At 51.2% G+C, this 22,563-nt stretch overlaps 3 protein-coding genes across 4 annotated transcripts; 2 read left to right on the forward strand and 1 right to left on the reverse strand.

The window, feature by feature from the left end:
* Positions 7–8,948, forward strand: VPS26B (VPS26, retromer complex component B). Its single transcript, XM_021375973.1, has 6 exons — positions 7–298; positions 3,537–3,693; positions 4,549–4,713; positions 4,921–5,096; positions 5,770–5,912; positions 6,420–8,948. Exons 1-6 carry the CDS (start codon positions 76–78, stop codon positions 6,564–6,566), a joined length of 1,011 nt encoding a protein of 336 aa, XP_021231648.1. The 5' UTR covers positions 7–75; the 3' UTR covers positions 6,567–8,948.
* Positions 10,112–15,358, reverse strand: THYN1 (thymocyte nuclear protein 1). Of its 2 annotated transcripts, none has more exons than XM_021375974.1 (8): positions 15,218–15,358; positions 14,513–14,600; positions 13,334–13,563; positions 12,765–12,833; positions 11,973–12,065; positions 11,220–11,315; positions 10,460–10,610; positions 10,112–10,345 (listed from the first exon to the last, which is right to left on the reverse strand). In XM_021375974.1, exons 2-8 carry the CDS (start codon positions 14,553–14,555, stop codon positions 10,299–10,301), a joined length of 729 nt encoding a protein of 242 aa, XP_021231649.1. In that variant the 5' UTR covers positions 14,556–14,600; positions 15,218–15,358; the 3' UTR covers positions 10,112–10,298. The 2 variants fall into 2 exon arrangements, with proteins under 2 accessions (XP_021231649.1, XP_021231650.1); XM_021375975.1 differs by having other exon boundaries at positions 14,513–14,597; positions 15,218–15,353.
* Positions 15,219–22,249, forward strand: ACAD8 (acyl-CoA dehydrogenase family member 8). The gene is made up of 11 exons (XM_021375972.1): positions 15,219–15,533; positions 16,374–16,474; positions 16,842–17,011; positions 17,756–17,865; positions 18,131–18,207; positions 18,499–18,636; positions 19,024–19,159; positions 19,262–19,359; positions 19,576–19,728; positions 20,642–20,744; positions 21,528–22,249. Exons 1-11 carry the CDS (start codon positions 15,341–15,343, stop codon positions 21,578–21,580), a joined length of 1,332 nt encoding a protein of 443 aa, XP_021231647.1. The 5' UTR covers positions 15,219–15,340; the 3' UTR covers positions 21,581–22,249.

The following is a 22,563-nucleotide window of genomic DNA, read 5'->3' on the forward strand; positions in this document are numbered from 1 at the left end:
CTCCCGGCCGCCGTCGGCCCCTCCGCGTTCCCGTCCCCGCGGGGCTCTGTCCGCGGTGCCGCCCCCGCCGGTACCATGAGCTTCTTCGGGTTCGGGCAGAGCGCGGAGGTGGAGCTGGTGCTGAGCGACGCCGAGAGCCGGCGGCGAGTGGAGCACAAGACGGAGGAAGGCAAGAAGGAGAAATACTTCCTCTTCTACGACGGGGAGACCGTGTCCGGCCGGGTCATCCTCACCCTGAAGCACCCCAACCGGCGGCTGGAGCACCAGGGCATCAAAGTGGAGTTCATCGGGCAGATCGGTGAGCGGGGGCTGCGCGGTGGCCGTGCCCCGGGGCGGCGGTTCCGTACGCGTCCCGGTTCGGCAGCGGGCAGTGGGCTCCGGCCCTTTTCCAGGTCGCTGTTCCCTTGTCCTGTTTCCTCCCTTCTGCTCAGTCACTGTTGCAAACCCCGTGATACGTACGCGCTGAGGTCGCGTAACATCGGGTGTAAGGCTCCATCCCGCAGGCTCAGGGCTTGGCTGGAGGTCCTGGTGCTGACAGCTGCTCGGTGGCACTCTCCGGACTGTCTGCGTTTCCTCCTCCTTTGGTTAATGCACGGCTCGATGTCCGTGTGCATTGCTGTGTGCCCGCTGGTCTCCACGGGCCCGCACGCAGCAGCAGCTACACACAGGGCAGAGGATGGCAAATCAGATGGTTTTTGCATTGATGTGCATTTCTCATCACCAACTGCACCTCCCCCCCCCGCTACACCGCGCATGGTAGTGCTGCAGCTCAGCTTTCCCGATCCCTGCAGGCTCTGCTCTGCAGCGTCCATCTCCTGCTCCGCTTTGCTTTGCGCTGGTGAGCACACGCCCTGGCACGGAGAGGCCGGTGACTTTCTGTTGCTGGCAGCTGGCGGCTCCCCGTGCATGCACCCAACTTGGATGTGAGCATTTCCTGCTTGCTTGGAGGCTGCCACACCCACCCCTCCATCCGATGGCCATTGCAGCGGCCGTGGCTGAGACCTGCAGCCAGAATAACTTGGAGATGTGGCTCGTGACGTGAGTGCTCTCTGCTGATGCACGAACTGAGCCGTGCATGTGTGATACCGTGCACCTGCAGCCCTCTGTGCTCAGGTTTAACGCTGAAAAACGCGAGCTGTACGCCTGCAGCCTTGGCGTTGTGAGTTGCACACTGCAGGAAGCGGAGCTGGACATTTTCCCACTCGGCTCAGATGCGTCTTTTTAATCTTTTTTCCTGGCCTTGTTTGTGCACAACGCTTGCCCTCTGGAAAGAAAGGGAAGGACGGGCTGAGAGAGGTTGTGAATGCTGGAGTGTAGGTGAGCCTGTTGCTCAGAGGGAGCTTCAGACTTCCTGCTTCGTTATGATCCTCAGTGGAAATGAGGCGTGGACTTCCTGCTCACCGTGCCTTCTCCATGCTGCCTCTCCTGCTTCTTTTCCCCCATCTTGGAGGACGTTTGAGCTATATATTTTGAACAACACCCTTGAATTCATACGCGTTTCCCAGGCCCCGTGTGCTCGGAGCTGCTGTGTCCTTTGGCTCTGCCCTTTGTGCTGGTTAAGGTGTGGAAGCTGCTATTGCTGATGGCGCTCCCTGCGTGCTTTCCATCTCCAAACAGCTCGCCTTCTGTTTGCTCTCCTCGCTGCCACGAGGTCAGCATGTGTACAAGGCAGTGTGCAGGGTGAGGGGGTTGAGATGTAAGGAAGTGATGTGCCACGGGGAGCGCAGCGTTCCAGGCTGGGTGCTGGAGCGCAGAACCTGCTTAAGGTTTCAGTTCACCTGCAGTGACTGTGTCCTGAGCATGGTGTCCTGACCAGATGTTGGCAGGTTGCTGTTTAAACCTTTCAGCTCTGAAAGCTGACATCACGGCTTAGACTTGTTGGACATGTGAACGTCTTCGAAAGTGTGGGAAACATCAGTCGAGCTCTCAGGTGCCAATCTCTGCCCTTCTGAGCTAGCAGAGAACGTAGCACGCTGATGTTTGCCTCTCCTTGCCTCCTGCATCGTGTGGGAAGATGATACATTCATTCCTCTTCATGTGGCACGTGGCTTTTCCCTGTCACATCAGCGAGCACTCCCCTCTCAGTGGACGCATGCTTGGTGCAGCAGCTGGGCTGTGTGTGTCACTGCTGCCCAGCCTGGCTGGCTCCATGGCACTTCTCCTGTGTACATCTCAAGGAGCAGAGAACTGAATCTCGCTGCCGTTCCTGAACTCCTGTAATCCATCCCAGCAGCCTCCTCTGCACAGCTGAGCGCTGACGGTGAAACCTGTGTGTGTGCAATCGTCTGATGACTTTGGTTTTTGCTTTCTCCTTGGAACCTATCAGATTGGCTGAGGCTTTGCTTTTCGGAAGGACTGCGTGGGTGTCTTGTATTCACATGGCTCACGCACAGGGCTGGGTAGGGCAGATTTCATTGATGGTTATGCTGTCATACACAGCTGTGAATGCAAATTGCAGAGTTTAAGTTGCTGTTGCTCTGACTTAGGAGAGAAAAGTTTGCTGAAGTGTAGAAGGAATGCTTGCATTAAAGGAGGAGCCTGCAGACCGATGTAAGGAGCTTGCGGGGAAAACTGAAGCAGTGTGACCACGAGTTGAGCTGGTTTGAGCAGTGCTCCCCGAGCTGAATGCGCTTCCTCATCGATGTTTGCCTGTTGTCCAGGGGGTGGTGGACACACATGTTTGTTTGCCGCGCGCTGAGCGCTGCCTTAGTGCAGCACCAGTGAGGATCTGCTCTGTTGTTATTCTCTGGTGTGAATCAAGACCACCCCAACTCTTTGTTGCTGAAGCAGCACCGGCTGAAGCCTCCTAGCACTTCAGTTTTGCTCTGTCGCTGCTGTTCCATAGAAGCAGTGGTGTTTTTCCTTTCATTACAGTGCCAGTGCCTTTGGCCTTGAGCATGAGGCTATGTAGGAAACAATGAGCATGGATGGTAAGAGCTGCTGAGTGTTTGTTGGCCTTCTGTTCTGAATGCAGTGCTGTTCTGGTTTGAATGATACCTTAAGCACGTGTAAGAGCCAATGTCTTCTGGCTTAAAGGTGATGCAAACTGTAGGGCTGCTGTCAGTGCAGATGAGCGTGGGAAGGGTTAGCAGGAAATCAAGTAAATACACTGGGAACCTGGGCTGGTACAGAACAACAGCTTTCTTGTTCCTGACTTTGGCATCACGCTATGAAGCACTGCGTTCAGTTCAGGCATCCGTTAACGTGTGTAGCTCTGCTGACTGGTGGAGTGAGCAGATCACTAATTGTGCCTGACCAGCAGCTTGCTTTGCTGGCTCTGTGGCCTGCCACACGTGAGGATCTGGCTGTCCCAGCCACAGTGGTGGCACAGGCTCAAGTTCTGGCCTCCATGGAGAACGGTGAACAAGTGCAGTGTGTTGGAGGCACGGGCTCCCCCAGTAGGTTCTCTGGGCAGTGGTGAAAGAAGTACTGATCTGGGCAAGAGCGTGGCTCGTAGCGGTGAAATCTCCTGCATATCCATACAGTGTCACATGGGACTGAGTATTGCTGCTTAACGTGGACTTGCATCTTCCTAGAGCTCTACTATGACCGAGGAAACCACCATGAGTTTGTGTCTCTGGTGAAGGACCTGGCCCGCCCTGGGGAGTTCACTCAATCGCAGATATTTGACTTTGAATTCACCCACGTGGAAAAACCATATGAGTCCTACACGGGGCAGAATGTGAAGCTGAGGTGAGTCTCCTCCCTTTGCTGACCCCTATTCTTGGTTCTGTGCAGTGTGCAGCTACTGATGCTTACCGTAGTGATACTGGAGTGCAGCATCCTTTCCAAAACATCCTTGTGAGTTTATAATGCGACTCCAAATGAAATTTGGTGCTCTGAATTGTTAAAGGCTATCTCTGAGGGCTTTTATAAGCATATGTCAGGCTCAAAGGAACCTGTTTGGCCCCATTTAAGTGACAAGAGAAATCAGCCCCTTCTGAATCTACCAAATATTTTCCAATTTACTTGCTAATTAAAAACCAAAAGAAATTGTTTGCTTTAGTCCCCAGCAGGGACATTATCGCCATCGTGTAATCAGTCTCGTTGACTTTAATTGTGCTCTATATGCAAGCAGATGCCTTGCTGGTACCTCGTTCATATGCTGCAAGCTGTATTTCACGTCTAGGCACTCCAGCTGACTTCACATCCAGTCACTGGCTTCACAGGGTGGGTTGGAAAATTCTGAGATCTGCAGAGAGAGCGGAGTCTGCAGCCACTGGAGACCGGTGCGATCTTACCTCTTGCAAAAGGACAGTGGTTTTCCATACGTGCTCTGCAAGCTCTTATTCAGATCCCCAAAATGATGCTTAGGTCATTCAGGCTCACAAATGCACGAAAGCTTAGACAAGGCTTAGAACAGTCCGTTATTCCGTTAGAAAATTCCCTTTTGGCTTTGCCACAGTGAGCTGTCGGCTGCTCCAGAAGCCAGGGTACCAGTAAGCCTGTTTGGACAGCTCAGTGCAACCCATTCAGCCCCGTGCTCCTCCCTGCTTCATCTCCATTGCTGCCCGTGCCACACTAACACGAGGGGGGCTTCCCTTGCAGGTATTTCCTCCGAGCGACTGTCAGCCGCAGACTGAACGATGTGGTGAAGGAGATGGACATAGTCGTGCACACCCTTAGTACCTACCCAGAGCTCAACTCCTCCATTAAGATGGAGGTGGGGATTGAGGATTGCCTGCACATTGAGTTTGAGTATAACAAGTCCAAGTAAGTGTCTCGAGAGCAGCTGGTGGCGGTGGGGAATCTGCTGCAGGGGACAGCTTGCTTTGGTAGCCTGAAGCACGTGTCTTGCACGTGGTCCTCAAATGTGCTTTATGGCTGGGGATAAAAGCAAAGTACGTGACTTGTGAGCTCTTCGGTATCCTGATCTGCTCTGCAGTGTTGACTGTGGTGCTTTCTTCCTTCACATGCTAGGTATCATTTAAAAGATGTGATTGTTGGTAAGATCTACTTCTTGCTAGTGCGGATCAAGATCAAACACATGGAGATAGATATCATCAAGAGAGAAACGACAGGGACCGGACCCAATGTGTATCATGAGAATGACACAATAGCTAAATATGAGATCATGGATGGTGCCCCGGTGAGAGGTGAGAATCCCTTTGAAATTCCTCAAGTCTTTAAGGGTGGGAATATGAATCCTGCAGTACTTTCAGCTGAATCTGTGTGCTCAGTGGAAATATACATCCTGTTTTACCAGAGAACTCCTGGCCTTTTATGTAGATGATAAAATAGGACCCCTTCCTTCTCTGGTATGATGGGGGGAATAGAGGCATAACGAGTTGCAGTGATTTTACTTAATTCTTTCAATGAAGGAGTGGCAGAACTAAGAATAAATGTAAATTCACTGTTGGATTGTGCCATCAGCTGGCACTGCTGCAACTCAGGGCAGAAAGTGTTCTAGTTCACTACAGCCTCCCGTGCCACTTGTTTTCCATTTCCATTGCCCAGCAGAGTTACTTGCCAGAGAAAATGCCACTTTGTTTTTTTCCTGCAGTGCTGTCTTGATGCAGGTTGCAAGTGAGTTTTGCATTGTTAAAGTTGAGATGAAATAGCTGCTGCCAGTAGCAGGATCTGGCATTGGCCGTGTGTGCTGATGGCCTTTTGGAGGAACTTGAGGGCTTCCAGTTCATCTTGGTCCCCTTGTGGAAACAGTGACCAAGTTTGATGTGTCCTAGAGAAATGTGGTTTTGCTGGCACTCTCCTAGGTTGTGTTTCCAGGATGACGTTCTGCCCGCACTGATGGTTTTGTGCTCTTTGTAGGGGAGTCCATTCCCATCAGACTCTTTCTGGCTGGCTACGAGCTGACTCCAACAATGAGAGACATCAATAAGAAGTTCTCAGTGCGTTATTACCTCAACTTGGTGCTGATTGACGAGGAAGAGAGACGCTACTTTAAGCAGCAGGTGAGAAACAGCTGCTTGGTTCTCTTGGACCTGTAGACTGTCACTTGGGTTACCAAGGACATGCTGGATTCCCGGGGGGAGAATCACATTCTTTAAATGAATATCTGTAAGGACTGGACTGCTTAGAGCATGCAGAAGGCCTGGAAGAGATGGTCCACATGGATCAGATGTGTGTGCTGCTGAGGGTGCATGTAGAAGGTGCCCACCCGGTAGTATTTTTCTACTCTCTTGCCCCAGCACTTCTCTTTATTGAATCTGATGTAGTTGCCAGTGGCAATGGGACGGAGCTGCCCGAGACATGCACTGGGTTCACCTCTGTGCCCAGATCCTGGGGAGGAGGAGCGCTGTGCCCAGGTTTTCAGGAAGGCAGCGTTGCGAGTGGAAGATGCCAGCGTGGGCAGGTTCCCACTGGGTGCGAGCTGTGCTGGGCAGCGTGGTTCAGCCTTTGGGTCTGGGTGGGGCAGGTCTCACAAGCCCTGACAAGCTGTGCTGGATGTGTTGCTGCAGGAGGTGGTGCTTTGGAGGAAGGGAGACATAGTGAGGAAGAGCATGTCCCACCAAGCGGCCATCGCCTCCCAGCGGTTTGAGGGGACGTCCTCGCACACGGAGGCCAAGACCCCCAGCCAGCCTGCAGAGAACAACGGCCGGCAGTGAGAGGCCACGCCGAGGAGGGCTGCTGTGGAGAAAGCGGGGACAGCAGCGAGGAGGAAGAAAAAAAAACACTTCAGAGACTTCACGAAAAAAAAATATCCGTTTTTTGACTCAATTCCTTTCTTCGAAGGACTAGCAGGGTGGGAAGGGGCTGGGAGGGCAAGGCAAGGCGGAGCGCTGGTGGTGCAGAGTTGGAGGCACCTCAGTGCTTCCCGATCATCTACATTCCTCTGGGGTCGGCTGCTTTGAGGCGCATCTGGAGGCTGCGGAGCTGCCTGATCTCCTCTTTGCCCCGAGACCCTTTCAGCGCGGCCGCGGGGAGGGAGGGAGCAAGCGAAGGCCAAGCGTGCTGCTGCGGCTCAGCGGCGTGGAGGTTGCTCCGGGACCGTGTGGGATGGATATTTTTCTTGCCTTTCAGGAATCTTCACAAGGGAAAAGGCCGCGGCATTCGGTGGGAAGGTAGAGGAGGGGGTTGGAGACTGAGGCGCAGCCTGCTTGAGGCGGCTTCGTGTTGTCCCCTCACTGCCTTCTCTTCCTCTTTGTGTTGGTGGTGGATTCTTTGTCACAAGCAGTTATATAATGTAGTTGAGTCAGTCAGTGCCACGCAGCCACCTCGCTGATGGAGCATGGGCAGCAGGATGGCTTCTGTGTCTCTGGAGGAGCTCCTGGCTGCTGTGCTGTGTCAGGGGGAGCTGGGGTGGTTGGTAGGGAGGGAGGCATGCGCATCCAGTAGGACAGGAGACAGAGAGGTGGCACAGGCCGGGCAGCGTGGTGAGGGTCGGGGGGAGCAAGCAGTGCTGCCTGGTGGTGGAGTCGGGGCAGGAAGGCTGCTGGCTGAGAGCAGTGCCTTCCGAGCACTGTCCCTGGGATTCAGCCTCTGGTCGCTGCACTCAGCCAGGTCCCTGTTGCTGCTGCAGAGCAGGGGCAGACCAACCTCGGGAGCGTAGTCTTGAGATGTGAAAAATACTGTGGGGCTTACTATGGGAGTGAGTTTATGCTGCACATGCTGCCCTGCTTATGCCTTGTGTCCTTGTGACAGAGCAGGCTTCGAAGCAGGGCAGAGAGCAGTACAGAAACACGCGTGTTGTATTGTTTGCTCTCATGCCTGCAGGATGGGGATTGGTAATGCCAGAAGGAGGATGCAGTTGTTCAAGCAGCTCGTGGCTGATGCGTGCTGCTAGAAGGAGCCAAGCAGCAACTGGAAGGATGGTTGAGTTTTCGAATTGCAGAGAGACATTCTTGAGGCCTGAGCTGAAGCCTCCAGTGAGGTCTGAGGGTGTGCCTTGAACTGAGAACCTGAATGCAGTTGTGGGTTTTTTTTTTCTTTTTTAATTCTAAAATAAGCTGCTTTTAGTCTTCAACTAAGTAGAGTCATGAGAACATTCCCAGAATGGAATCACTCCTCCATTAAGAATTAGAACTGGCTTTGTAGATTTGTTTGAGCTGCGTTTGGAGAATATCCATCCTGTTTAGATGCCCTTTGGAGAAGCAGGCGTTCAGACCTCCTACCAGCTGGAGAGACAAGCCTGCACTAGGTGCTGGGATAGGAGCTCCACCAAGTGGGATTTGTCTGAGTTTCCCTGCAAGTTTGTGGCTCACGATGGTTTTGTCCAGCTTCTTTTTGATTCTGGAATGAATCTCCTCTGTCCTACAGCCGAATGTAGAACAGTCGTCTTGCAGCTGGGAAATGGAAGCATCTTCTGCGTTGTTCATTCCAGTGATGCTGGTGGAGGGAACGGGGTCAGGGTGGGAAGGGGAGCTTTTTATGTAATAAGACAGCTACTGTATTTCAGTGATAAATGTGTGTTTCTGCTTGCCAAAGTAAGTTATCTTTTACTCACTGCGTGTAAGGTTGTGGTTTGTAGTAGAGCTGGGCAGTCTCGCTCTGTTGTAGAGGACACTAATGAACTCATCTCCGCCGAACGCTCGCGTCACACCATGTTTCTGCTCTGTAATAGTGAAGACGTGACTTGCTCTTCTTTACATGAGAAGCGTGTGCCATGGGCTGGAGCCCTGTGTTCCTCAGACTGAAGCAAAAGCTGAGGCAGCTCCCTTGTTATGCCAGGGCAAGGGGTGGTAACGTCTGCAGGTCTCACATGGCGAAGCAATCTGGTTATGACTTTGACACTCACTTATTCTACTCCCCCCTCTATGAAGGGGGAACCACCTGCGCTGTGGCAATACACAATCTTTGAGAGACAAGTGAAGCTCCTGCAGCGAGCCTCAGGGGATAGCAGCCTGTCTTTCCACAGCTAAGCTGAGCACAGCAGCACCCTAACCGCCCTATGCTTGCCCTCCACTCCCCTCCTACTTAAGAGTTCTTCCCCTTGTGAATTCCTTTTGATTGTAGGCCATGTGGTATTAAAGAAACCCCATGGATGAAAATGTCTTTGCATTCCAGGAGTGGTTTGTTTACTGTCTGAACAGCATCAGTCCAGTCCGACAAGATAATGCACTGTAAGGAGATTTCAATTAATCATCTGTTCATCGCTTGGAGAGGGCTTACTTAGAATGAATCATAGAATGGCTTGGGTTGGAAGGGACCTTAAAGATCATCTAGTTCCAACTCCCCTTCCATGAGCAGGGTTGAAAAAAAGTGCATGAGCCCATAGGGCTTCTTCTTGTTTTGTTTTTTTTCCTACTTTGTGCCTCTCTCCCCTGTGTCCCTAGCTGCGGAATCAGAATTTAGAAATGATCCCCACTTTTACTTAATGTAAGGATCGTTTAACCCGTTACCCACTAGGCCCTCTGTTTGTCTGGGGTGGAGCAGATGTGCTGAGCAGAGAAGTGGAAGCATACGGTCACTCCAGGACAAGGTACTATAGAAAAGCACTTCACTGGCACAGTAGGGGGCAGACACTACTTGAGCTGTTGTGTTCGCCTGAGCTGGATGGTTCTACTCATTACTTGGGTCATTCCCTCTCTCCTAGGCAGTGTCAGGTAGGGGGGAGTGTGCAAGTACTAAAACCAAGCAGTGCAACTTGTAATTAAGCCTCTGCTGTGTTTACATGTTTCTTAATTCGTCGTCTTTTCAATGGCTGTATTTTAAAACTTGTTTTTTTTTTGTTTTTTTTTTTTTGTCTCTCCAATTAAAAAAAAGCCAGCCTTGGCTGTCAAATGCTGTGCACGAGTTTGTCTGATATGGTTTGTACTGCCTGGGTTGGGTCAGTATTGTTGGTATTAAGGCATTTTTCTTCAATGTGGTCTTTCTTTAGAAAGTATGTCACTGTTGGAAGCCGTGCCGATGGAGGACACGTGTAGCCTAAAAATGAGCAGGCTAATTTGTGATGTCACTGCTAAAGTAACAGGGGAAGTTTCATACCTGCAGGAAGTTAACTGAGATCTGCTTTGCAGTAATTAGGTTAGATGTGGATACACACCGAAATTTTCTTGCTCTAGACAGAAGCATAGTGACCTCTTTCTGCAGAAAAATGTCCCTGTGCAGTACATGGAACTGCACTGCATCCTCCAGTAAGCAGACTCAGGGATGTTTCTTTCAAGAAAGAAATGGCAGAGTGTTACCACTGCTAAAAATCGACCAGCTGCAATTGATTCTAAAAGGCTTTATTTAAAAATAAGCAAAAAACCCAACAGTGTTGGAGTAAGGGACATAAAGCTTCAAACCATTTGCAGGCTTGTTCTCATTGCTGTGGTTGAGGAAGTAAATTTGAGAATCACGCTGGTTTAGGAGGAGGCATTAACGGGCTGGGTAGAAGCTGTGCTGCTGTCAGTTTCTTAATGTGGCTTTTCCTCTTCCAGGCTCAAGACAAAATCAAATTCCTCTGTATTGGGAAGGTAAGGAAGAAAGAGTCGTAAGTGGAACTTCCAAGTTGTCTGGGTGAAAGCTGCCTCTCAGAAGGAATGGCACCAAGACCAAAGAAGGAGAAGGCTTTTACCTTGTGTCAGTGGCTGGATGGAAAGACGTTGTCTTGAGAAGAGCATCATGTTCTTTAGGGGCCCTCCATCTGCTTTATGTGCCAGGTGGTGAGTCTTGATTTCAGAAAGGGGGATGAAACGTTTTGTCATCCGCACAAACTGGACATCCACCTGGCAGGTGATGAGCAGCAAAGGAGCATGGTTGAAGAAGGATTTGGCATCCAGATAACACATAAGATCTTTGGGGAAACAAGGATTTTAAACTGAATCAAGTGGCTAATGTATAGTATCTTGTAATGGGAGGGAAGCTTTTTCTTGCTGAAGGCTGAAAATCTCAGATGCTTCTGGCAGGCCAGTCGTTTACATCAGTCTTAGCACTGTGCACTACAAACATACATTTATGTGGTCACAGGCAATATAAAATGAAGCTGCAGGTTATACAGCCTGTGAGCAGTCACTTCCCTATAATTTAGTATGAATCAAAACTATAGTTTTCATTGCTATAGACTAAGAGTGCTTGAAGATGTTTGTTCTCCTTCCTAACCCAGAACTCTGCAATGGATGCAGAACTGACCTCTGTGCAAGGAAGATCTGAAAACTTAGGGAGATGCATTTTGTCGTGGAAGTAACAGAAGAGGTAGAGAAAATCAGAATTGTGTTTTCTCTTGATGGAGAAACAGGTAGGTAGGCTAGGGCAGAAGCTTCCAAAGATATGCAGTGTAAGAGGCAATGGGATCAAACATAGAGCTTAAAACAATTGTATTTAGTTTGCTACGTTACCATGGACCATTTGGGGTTCTCTTTTCTGCTGGAAGAGTCATAATGAGGATCCTTCTGATCAAACTGTGTGTGATCAGGGTATGCTTCCTTTACAATCTGAAACAGAATGGGAGATGAATGTGAGACAAGCTCCTGTCAGTTAAATGCTGTTGTCAGCAAAGGGTAGGAAGGGCCCTTGAGAAAGCTGTGCCTAGACAGAACAGGAATAATACTGGTGCAAAAATGAGCTTTGCTTGCCCTGAAATCCATTCTAACAGATACATTTCCTTCCTTTAGATTCCTTGGCTGGAAGCACTGCAGAACATTATGGATGTCACTGAAGCATCACCATCTCTCTAGAGAGCAAAGTCAAGGAATACATGTAACAGAGGAAAACCGGGTACAGCTCTTAATGAAAAAAGCTTTTCTGTGCCTGAGGTTTTGTGCTACTGCCTTGCAGAGTCAGCACAGTGGAATTTAGTGAATCAGATATTAATCAGAAGCCATGAGGGCAGAGCAATGCTTCACTTGGCTGGAGATGCTCTGAAATGACAGCAAGGTAACAGCGGTATGGTTTCATTTCTCTGGGGAAAGAGGCCCAAGATGCTCTGCTGCAATACATATATTGAGCCTGGATACCCTAGGCCTGTTTGCTGCTCTCATTAGTCTTCTCTTGCTCTCCTCTGGTTGTGAAACAGAAGCAAGGCTAACAAGCTGTTTGATAACCCACTGATTACTTTCCCCCCCCCCCAACACACAGAATGAGGCACTCACCTTGACAATGCCAACAATGCCAGGCTCTTTGCAGTTACTGTGATAGAAGAATGCCTGTTGCCCAAGCTTCATGGCTCTCAGGAAGTTCCTTGCCTGTCAGATTAAAATGAGAGACTTTGAGCAATTGATATGGAACTCTCAGGGTTTCATCATAACAGCTAGGAACGAGACCTAACAACAGGAGGGAGGTGTGTGCTTCAGTGCTATTCATACAAGCTCTCCTACATTGGTCATACAGATGTTTTACACTGCAATGAAATGAAGTAAAAAGAAAAGTAAAGAGCCAGATCTTCTTGATTAGAGTGCATGAGGGAATGCAACAGCTCAGCCAGCTTCATTTGGGGATAGCAGTAGGCTGGTGTTAGCTGTCAGCAAACAGGCAGCAGAGCAGATTGCATTAGGCAGGGGAAGTGCACGCAGATTTCCTTTGCACAGGAGTCCTGGAACACAGAACAGACTGCTGCACACTGACAGGCACAGGATTTGGCTGAGTGCAGACTTGCTTAAAGGTGTCAAGGGAAATAGAAGCTGATCATCTGTGGAACCTGTTAGAGACTGAGCTAAAGAAAAACTGGACGATTTAAGAGAATATTACCCAGCTTGCATCTACTTTTAATATAGAGATAATTAAGCAGTTTTGACTCCTAACAGAATACAGCTGTCAAAGCAGGCAGACTGCATCAAAAGAAAATACTTCAGCACTTCACGCAAAGGAAACAAGTCATCTGTGAAGAGAGAGAACATTCTTCTAGTGATATTTCAGTGACTCAGTCTTTGACATCTGCTTCTTACCTGGTAGTTTCTTACTCCCTCCCAAAAGGTTGTCTGATTGGGCTGAGCCTTCAAGTCTTCAATGCTGAACTGCCAAATGCAATGAACGTACAGGTTAAGTCCAGGAGGCAGTTTGAGCTTTGTTGCCTTATTGTCTGTGTTTTGCCTAAACATTGGTAGCTGCTTCAGTGATAGTTCAAACTTCACAAAAATGTGTTTGTTCCCACAGGGTTTAAAGAAAAACCTGCATGAAAGAGGAATGCTGTACCTAGTGTAAAGGCAGAGCCTGAAATAGATGGTGTCCCTGCTACCTACAGCTAAGCATCCTGAGGACCTGATTTCCTCTTTAAGAATCAAACCCCAATGTTGTCACCCTTAAGGAGAACAGAATTATCTTGTCCTATTTTCAGGAATACAAGTGCTTTTTGAGAAGTACTAAAGGCTCAGTAGTGTTGATATTGCAAATAGTCTGAATTGTTTGATCCTGTAATTCAACACTCTGGTGCTAATGCTCTGGTTAGGAGTGAAATTGCTTCTATGCTTTGTTGACTTTGCTGTAGAAGAATACTAGAATGGGTGTCAGTGCTTACTTTCACATCCACTCCCTTCTCGAGCCTGCTCTCTGGCTCTGATTTCAGCAGCCAGTGGCAATATGTTATCTTGCTTTCCTCTCCACCAGAATCAGATTCTTTTGCCTTTTTCCAGTTCTTCCATCCTGACTTGGAGCTCCCAGCTGGAGGTTTCGTGGACTTCTCCTCTTCCTCCTTATCTTCAGTCTCCTCCTCAGTCTTGGCAATTTTAGCATCAGGCTCCTTTTTATCTTAAAAGAAACAAGGGAGAAAAGACAATTCTGGTAAAACAGAATGTTTCTGGTAAGGACTGGTGCTGAAACGATTTTAGTCACCCAGGCTTTTACATACTGTTACATGAGTGCAACAGAAGTTTGGTGTACCCTGGATGTTACATGTAAGATAGTTGCTTTACTTATCAGTGTTTCTGCATATTTCTAGTTTGCATCTAAAATACGGATTTTGTTTTTTTGTCATATGCATAAACAAAGCCAGGGTAGACCATACTGTTCTCATGAAGTGTAATTTGAAGGTTTTTTTTTAATTAATTGTTGAGAAATTAACAGCGGGCAAAAAGGTCAGTTTAGGTGAGTCTGATAAATAACAGGAAAATTCAGCAGCAAAGGAAACTATTTCAGTTACTGCATTAGCTAGAAGCCTTATGTTAAGCATTTGCTGTGCTACCAGTTTGGAGGGGGCCCCTATGCTTGTTTGTCCTGAACATAAAGAGCAAAAAAACAGTGATTAAAGGGAATGAAGGTGGTTATCTGCTGGAGCCTGTTCAGCAGGTGAGTAGCACAGAGGAGCCAACTGTTTTAATTTTCTCATCTCCTGCCTCAAACATCAGATAATGCTGCCTCCAGTGCAAGGCTTTTAATTTTGTGGTATCTGGTACCACATCATCTTCGTGCCGCTATACTGGGTATGCTTTGGCTCTAGCATGGAGGATCTGAAAGCTCTTAATAAGTGGATGAGTCACATTTCTTAACTGTCTTGTGCTGAGAATACACCACTGTCCCTCTCTTACATCTACCAGACTTGTCTCAGTCACACATGGATGCTCAGCTCACTGTTACAGAGGAAATGCTGTCTCAGAGACATGGTTTGAAAGACGTGACAGTCAAGATGACTGTCTGTACTTGCACTGCAGCCTAGAACCTCGTGTAAGAGATGCTGAATTAGTCAGGACATAGCACAGACCTGCTACTGCTCCTTTGTCTCTTTTTCTGCTCGGCCAAGGCATCTCTGGTCTCTTTTTAATGATCTTCTCTTCACCCAGAAGCACCTGCTGAATGAAAGAGGGACAGATCACCGCTTATTCAGGCAAGCAGAAAAAAAAAAAAAAAAAAAGTCGGGAGAGCTGAGAGAATGGAAAAGCTGTGCAGCGAGGGGAGAGTACATTTCCTTCCTTGAGCTCAGCCACTTCCTCTATCAGTGCAAGTCCTGGCACTGGTTGAGGGCCGCACCCCTGGCTGGCTGCAGGCGGGCAGCCCTGGAGCTGCGCTCTGACGGACGTTGGCAGCAGGGCTGCTGCTTTCCTCCACGGGGAGCAGCTGTCGGAGGAAAGTCCCGAAGGCGCCCGGCCTAAGCGCGCCCGTTTTCTGCCGTGTAAGAGGAGCCGCGCTTTTGGGAAAGCGAAAGCAGCTCGCCTGCAGGGCTCCGTGCAGCCTGACCCCCGGAGGCGTCTGGCCCAGCCTGCCCAGCGCGGAGCTTCGTGCAAGCGAGCGGCCTTTGGAGAAAAGGAGCGCAACTTGGCCGCTCGAACCCGTGCCCCCTTCTGCCGGCGGCCCCTGTCAGAAGTTAGCCGGCTCCGCCCGGGCCCTCTCCCGCTAGACGGGTCGGCACCAACTTTTCCACCGCCTGCGCCCGGCGTTCCCCTCCGCCCCGCCCGCCGCTCCCTCTCACCCGCCGCGACCGCCGCTCCGCCTCGGACCGGGGGAAAGATGCTCTCGCCTCGCCCGAGCTTCAGCGCGGGCGGAGGAAACACGCCGTCCCCCGCCCCATCGGAGTCGGAAGTCTGTAACCGTTATGCAAAAAAGGCATCGCCCCGGCGGCTCGCCTCCCGCCGCGGCCAATGCGGGCGGCCCGGCGCCGAGGACTACAGCTCCCGGCTGCCGCCGCGGCGCCGCCCCCCGCACCGCCATGGCCTGGAGAGCCGCCCCGCGCCGCTTCGCGGCCCCGCTGCTGCTGCGGCGCCGCGGGATCGCCTCGTGCATCGACCGTAAGGCGCCGCGGGGCGAGGCCGGCTGCCGCTCCCCAGGGAGGGAAGGAGGGAAGGAGGGAGGCTGCGAGCGCCGAGCTGCCGCGTGCCCGCGGAGAGGCCGCTGCCCGGGCGCCCCGTGCTCACAGAGCCGCGGGACAGCGGGCAGCAGCGGTGACGCTCCCTCCTCCTGCCCGCACCTCCGTGCTTCGGAGCTGAGCGTGAATCGGGGCATCACGATAACGCGGCGCGGGGTTTGTCAGGAAGGAGCGCTTCGGCCGGGTAGCTGCGTGTAATAGGACGGCCAGCTCGTGAGCTCTGCCCCCTGGTCCCGGCTGGCAGCGGTGGCTGAGCCTGTGGTCTGAAGGATTCCAGAACGCTTCCCCGATTAATTGCTGCGGCATTTTAATGTGACACGTTAAGGAGAGAAGCAGCAGCAGCTTTATGTCTGTTAGGGGGGGAACTAATAAAACGGCGTCGGGTCTGTGCAAATAAAGCAGGAGTTTTGCACGGCAGAATGCAGCTACAGCTTTAGATGCCGTTTCCAAAGAGCTTCTTTATCGGCTCGCTTTCTAGCACCACTTCTTTGCACTGGCAGGAGCGTTCCCTTGTGTTTCTGCAGCACGGGCCTGGCAGGACGGCTTGGCAGCTGCACGGGGCTGCGCTGTCCCTGCCCCGACCTCACAACGTGGTGCTGAGCAGCCAAAGATGCGTGCAGCCCTGGGTCTGCTTTGCTCTACGAAAGCCCCCTCCCCCAGCCCCCTCCCAGCACAGATCCCAGTGGCTCCGGGGAGCAGAGAAGTGGGCTTTCCAGTGGAGGCCACGCATGACGCCCTGTTTGATCTCTTTATGGTTTTCTAGCGTCTGCTGGTCTGACCGAGGAGCAGAAGGAATTCCAAAAAGTGGCCCTTGATTTTGCTACCAAAGAGATGGCACCTCACATGGCTGAGTGGGATGAAAAGGTACGGCAGCCTCGGAAGGGTTGTTCCACTCACTCTCCTCCCATCGGATGTTATTGCCCCTGGTCCCATCAGAGTGGTCCCTGCAGTAACTTCTCAGGGCTGTGATGACAGCAGTAGGGATTTATTTGAAGATGCTGCTAGTGGGAACCCATCAGAAATTCCCTTAAAGCCTTCCTAAGCAGCTCATTCATCTGGAAGCTTGAATTTGCTCCTGAAAATGGTGTGAATCTGTCTAGGTAACCGCTTAGCTTTTAGCCAATCCAATTAACTTAAACAATGCAGCAGTTTGGAGCTGAGCTTGGTGGCCGCGGTGTGCCAGAACTTCATCATGGACGTTCACTTTCGATGTCTCTGCCTGTTCCAATAGGAAATATTCCCCGTGGAAACAATGCGAAAGGCAGCCCGGCTGGGATTTGGTGGCATCTACGTGAAACCCGATGTGGGTGGCTCTGGATTGTCACGTCTTGATACCTCCATCATCTTTGAAGCCTTATCGACAGGATGTACCAGCACCACTGCCTATATGAGCATCCACAAGTGAGTGCAGCAGCAGAGGGGCGGATGGGGTCAGGCTGGCTGAGAAACACAGTTGTTCTTTGGGCTCTGCGTCCAGAGACAGCTCTCCTGGTGCTCACTTGGAGTTGGGAGCCCAATTAGGCACGTCCCTGCCAGGATCCCTTGACTGCAGTAAACAAATAGGCTCCAAAAACCAAGATGCCACCAAGAAGTAATTTTAGCTTCATGGCATGCAGGATGGGATTAAGTTCAGGATTTTGTTTCCTGCTCATCCACTTAAGCTGTCTATAGATAGCAACCTGTCTGCAAAAAGCTTTTTTTTTTCCCTTCAGCTGTACTGTGGCAGTGCCCACAGGCACCAGCTGATGCCAGGGCCCTATCCTGCTTATACAGACCTGTTCAGGGAAGGGCTCACTTTGCACAATAGGGCTTGGTGCTGAGGGAAACGCTGAGGCTGTTAAATAGGATTGTGCTGTTCCACAAGGCAGCAAGTCTGGTGTGAATAGAAGGTGATGCCCTTCTTCCCAGCTTCTCTGGTGTGTAATTTTGCTCCCTTTCAGTGTGCCTGGGGCAGGTGAAGCGGGGCTGCCTCCTGGGCTATTTTAGATTAACTGCAGCAGGGGTGGAACAATGAGCTTACAAGCCTCAGTGCTTTTGTGGAGCTTTGTTCTGTTGAGTCAGGAATGTTCTTGTATGACCCACCTTCCTTCTAGGGCTGTGTTCACATGCACACACTGTAATGCTGCTCCTTCTCTCCTGCTCCAGCATGTGTGCTTGGATGATTGACACCTTTGGCAACGAGGAACAGAGGCACAGGTTCTGCCCATCGCTCTGTAGCATGGAGAAATTTGCTTCTTACTGCCTTACTGAGCCAGGTGAGCATTTTCAAACCAAATCTTTTCCCCTCCCTCACTCCTAGCGTGGTTTTACTGGATGTGAACGTTGCATGGAGCTAGAGGTGAAATGTTTCTTTTCACATTCTCCTGTGCAATCACCAGAAGTTCAGAAGGGGCAGTTGATAGTTGATGACTACTCGTGGTACAGACCCAAGTGGTTTTGGGTATGATTCCCAGAACAGTTTACAGTCTCTGTCTTCAAAGATCTCCTGCTTCATTGGCTGCTCCCTTACCTCCCAAATAGGAAGTGGAAGTGATGCGGCTTCCCTGCTGACCTCAGCTAAGAGGAAAGGGGACACCTATGTCCTGAATGGCTCCAAGGTACCTCTTTGCTCCTCTTAAAGCTGCTGGATGGCACCGCATGCATGAAGGGTCCTGGGTCTCACCATCCTATTCATTTCCTACTGTATCCTCATCTCTGTCTGTTCCCCATGGTGTGGCATCCTCTGCAGGGCATGCCCCAGAGCTTAGCACAGTTGGGCTCCTAAATGCCTCCTGGCAGTGGAGTCTTTGTCCCTCCACTTCACCCCTCCATCTTTGGACCCCGGCTATTGCTGCAGGCCCCGAGTTAGCATACAATAGCCCACCCTTTGCTCTTGTGACTTTCTGCAGGCTTTCATCAGTGGAGGGGGTGACACGGATGTATACGTGGTTATGTGTCGCACAGGAGGCCCAGGCCCCAAGGGCATCTCCTGCGTGGTGCTGGAGAAGGGGACACCAGGTCTCAGCTTCGGCAAGAAAGAGAAGAAGGTAAGAGCCTTGCTTTTTATTTCCTGTGTACTTGAGGGAGGTGCAGGACAGAGATGAGCTCATCTGCAAAGCACCAGGCATCTTTTGTTGAATGGGACCTCCTGGGATGTTTTTTCCAAGCCACGTCCAATTTTGGTGAAGTTTTCACAATAACATTCGCTTCGCTAAATGAAGGATTTTAATCTCAGAAATGCTCTGCTCAAACACACGCGCTCGAATTTCTAGCTCAGCACACTGACACCAAACCACACGCTCTGAGGTGCTCTTGCAGCAGCTCAGCAATGAGATCAGGGGGTTGAGAGCAGGCTGAGCATTTCTCTGCTGTGAGATGGATGCATGCTGCTCCCCAAGCAGTTTGGAAAGTACTCTGGTTTTTTTTTTCCCCAGGTGGGGTGGAACTCCCAGCCAACTCGGGCTGTGATTTTTGAGGACTGTGTTGTTCCTGTTGGCAACCGGCTGGGAGCTGAAGGGCAGGGCTTCAGCATTGCCATGAAGGGACTGAATGGAGGCAGGATAAACATTGGTAAGAAAGACAGCAGAGAGACAAGAGGGAAGGGCAGGGTCACGCTGCTGACTGTCTCCATTAGCTTCATGTTCACCCTGTATTCTCATTTTCTCTCACCAGCTTCTTGCTCATTAGGAGCTGCTCATGCCTCTGTTCTTCTGGCTCAGGAACATCTCACTGTCCGCAAACAGTTTGGGGAACCCCTAGCAAGCAACCAGGTAAGCTGTCTACCAGATTTGCTCTCTGTAAGCTGTTCTTTGTCTGATTCTGGCTGAACAAACAGTTGGAGGGAGTAGTTCTCAGTGTGTCAAAGGTAAATCGGAAGGGAGATCAGAGATCAAAGTCAGGAACGTGATTTTCCGTGGTAAGAAAGCATGTCAGGCATGAGACCTGCCTTGCTGACCCCATTTTTCCCTTGTGCTGCCTGCTGGCAGTACCTGCAGTTCAGGCTGGCGGAGATGGCGACGCGCCTGGTGGCTGCACGGCTCATGGTACGCAACGCTGCACAGGCTCTGCAGGAGGGACGGGAAGATGCAGCCGTGCTGTGCTCCATGGCCAAGCTGTTTGCTACTGATGAATGCTTTGCGGTAGGTTACTCAAAGCTCATTTGGCATCTTAATTGGAATCTTGGAGACCTCACTCAGTGCCCAGAATCTCAGAAAGAGGTTTGACGCTGTAGGCAACCAGACCCGGAGCCAGAAGCCTCGTTTCAGGACCAGGATGCTTTATGGGACAGAATTCTGCACCCTGTGGAGGCTGCAGTATTTGCGTCTCCACAGTTCAGGTCTCCTGGCTTCTAGGGCTTTCTACACAACTTTCTAAAGGACCAAGCAAGGACACAAGATAGGCAGCAGAGCATTTTCATTTTCAAATTGTAATACACCTGTTACGTGCTGATAACTCCTAGGTAGCAAGTGGTCTCTCCTAGACCACTCAGAAATCAATCAATCATTATCACAAAATGTCCCTGAAAAGAGAAAGCAAGAAGAGCTGTGTGCCATGACACTTCTTAGATTAGTGTCATATAGACATATGTTCTCAGCACTCTGCATGTTTGCTGCCTGTTATGTTGTACGTCTCGAGTTGATAGATAGTGATACGTGGAGTCACATTTCAATAGAAATCAAAGCCTCGAGCAGGTTCCTCAGCTGACTGGCCGCTAGGTGGTGATCTGGCGTTTTGGTTTTTCTCCCACTAGCATCATGGAAATGCAGCAAAAGCTGCCTTTGTTAAGTAAAGCCTTTCTTGGTTATTATATGCTATGTTGTTCACATAAATGCACCATTAATGTGAAGCAGCCGTTAGGTAACATGATAGCACTGACAGCAGCATTGATGGGAACCGAAAGCTCCTCGCTGTCACACCAGGCTGTTAAGAGATGAGATTAGGTGACCGGAAAAAAAGAAATGAGCCCAGGTTCCTGGTTTCTTACCGTGCTTCTGTCGCTGACTTGTCCTCAACACCATGCAAGCCACTTCAGCAGCACTGCTGTCTTCTTAGATCTGTAACCAGGCTCTACAGATGCACGGGGGCTATGGCTACCTGAAGGACTATGCGGTGCAGCAGTTTGTGCGAGACGTCAGAGTCCACCAGATCCTGGAAGGTAAAAGACGCTGTTACTAGCAGGGATTTGGCTATGCACCAAGAAAGAACAGGCCTTCCAGGCCTCGCCACATGACTGATTCTAAGGTTTCAGTTTTGCCCGGAGCTTGAACTGTCCCTGGATATCACATGCAGGCATCCCCCGGCCAAGAGCTCTTTGTGTAAAATCTCCAGCTCTCTGGAGAATTTACCATGTGCTTGAAGGGTCTTACAGCAGGGGAGATCTCTGTCATGTTAGCGATGCCTCTATCCAGTTTTATCTGATTACTCCCACAGACATGTGCTGACGTTCCCCAGCAGTTCCCATTTAGTCTTTGGCATTCTCTACCAGTGTTTGGGCACAACTGCGTGTGCAGTGGCCTTTTCTAATCCCAGTTTGACTTCCTTACCGTTTTGTTTTCCCTTCTTTGAAACCCATTCACGTAAAACCAAGGCACCTCGTAGGGATATAAGCTTTCCTGTGCCTTCTGTGTGTTGTATATGTGTCACGTAGCAAAGCAGTGAACTCAGCTGTTGACATAGATCCTGTGCAGCGCAGTGTTTGGTGCCCTGTCAGTGCCCAAATAAAAAGCACAAGTGTTTCTGAAGCCTTTCCTGAGCAACGTGTTCGCACTTCGCAGTTGTATTTCAGCCTGATACCTCAGAAATGCCACCTCAAGTGCTCCCCCCGGGGAGAGGTTTTCTGTACTGTAGTCTGCAGATCAGGGAAGAACTTTGTGCGCCCTCACTGGGTGCAGAATTGGACCATCCCTTAACTGTCTTTTGCACCCTTGACCCACTGCAGGTACCAACGAGGTGATGCGGATGATCGTGGCCAGGAGCCTGTTACAGGGGTGAAGCCAGGAGCTCACCTCCAGGCACGGTCTGTTTCCCTGGGAGCGGAGAGCAGGAGGAAGCAGTCTGCCTGCCTTACGGGGAGCGGAGCGCAGCTGGATGCCACCCACACGCAGCCACAGCTGTGCTCTGTGCCTGGCAGAGTGCTGTGTGCCCCGAAGATGTGAATCACAGCTCCCAGCAAGAGCCTCTGTCCCCAGATCGTGGCCGCGGGCTGCCTGCCACCCATCCTTCCTGCAAGGAGAAGGTCCTGTCTGCGAGCGGCGACACAGGAGCTTCAGGCAGAGCTGGAGGCGCAGCCTGACCGCCCGGAACCATTCTCCTACCAATTAAACCTTCATTCAAAGGAACCAATTGCTCTGCTTAAAGACCTTTCGTCCCGGATGCGAGAGGCAGCGCTGCGGTCCAGCTAACCGCGAGCACCGCACTGACCCAGAGCAGCAGCGTGTACCGAGGAACTCCTGCTGATCCGAGGCACTCCATTCCCAGCACACTGCCCTGGGCCGCTCTGCTCCCCGCTGCAGCCCGTCCCTGCAGCACAGAGCGCCCAGCAGCGCCGCGCCCTCTCGGATCCGAGCTCCCGCTGCCTTCGGGTGGGGGCAGTACAAACGTTGGTCGATCCAATCCCTTCCTCACAGTTGGAATCAGTAAAGCGATGATTGTTAAATTTGATAAAAGCTGTGATCGTTTTCTGGCGCAACGAGAGGTAAGCCTGCGAGCTGCTGGCTTGTCAGGTTACGGGGCCTCCCCTCACCCGGCAGCGAGGCCGTGGGACCCCGGGTGCGGGGCGGTGACCTCGACCCGGCGGCGGGAAGCTGAGCTCCCCCCGGTACCCGGCGGGGCCGCAGGCCCAACCCCGCCGCCTGACTGAGTGCGGCCCGCTGCGCCGCGCGGCCTCGCCCCACCCGGAGGGCGGGCCAATCGGCAGCGTCGCTCAGGGAACGGGGCGGGGCTCGGCGGAGCGCAGCCAATGGCGAGCGAGCGGC

The sequence above is a fragment of the Numida meleagris genome, chromosome 23 (assembly GCF_002078875.1).
Source record: "Numida meleagris isolate 19003 breed g44 Domestic line chromosome 23, NumMel1.0, whole genome shotgun sequence".
In the NCBI taxonomy this organism is placed as follows: domain Eukaryota; kingdom Metazoa; phylum Chordata; class Aves; order Galliformes; family Numididae; genus Numida; species Numida meleagris.

Coding starts and splice junctions, on each gene's coding strand:
- VPS26B (XM_021375973.1), top strand. CDS start 76: ATGAGCTTCTTCGGGTTCGGGCAGAGCGCGGAGGTGGAGCTGGTGCTG. Junction 3,694..4,548: donor GGGCAGAATGTGAAGCTGAG/GTGAGTCTCCTC, acceptor CTTCCCTTGCAG/GTATTTCCTCCGAGCGACTG. Junction 5,097..5,769: donor GGATGGTGCCCCGGTGAGAG/GTGAGAATCCCT, acceptor TGCTCTTTGTAG/GGGAGTCCATTCCCATCAGA.
- THYN1 (XM_021375974.1), bottom strand. CDS start 14,555: ATGCCTTGGCCGAGCAGAAAAAGAGACAAAGGAGCAGTAGCAG. Junction 10,611..11,219: donor AGAACCCCAAATGGTCCATG/GTAACGTAGCAA, acceptor ATCACCTGCCAG/GTGGATGTCCAGTTTGTGCG. Junction 10,346..10,459: donor CATCCAGCCACTGACACAAG/GTAAAAGCCTTC, acceptor TTCCCAATACAG/AGGAATTTGATTTTGTCTTG.
- ACAD8 (XM_021375972.1), top strand. CDS start 15,341: ATGCAAAAAAGGCATCGCCCCGGCGGCTCGCCTCCCGCCGCGGCCAAT. Junction 18,208..18,498: donor ATGTCCTGAATGGCTCCAAG/GTACCTCTTTGC, acceptor GACTTTCTGCAG/GCTTTCATCAGTGGAGGGGG. Junction 18,637..19,023: donor TCGGCAAGAAAGAGAAGAAG/GTAAGAGCCTTG, acceptor TTTTTTCCCCAG/GTGGGGTGGAACTCCCAGCC.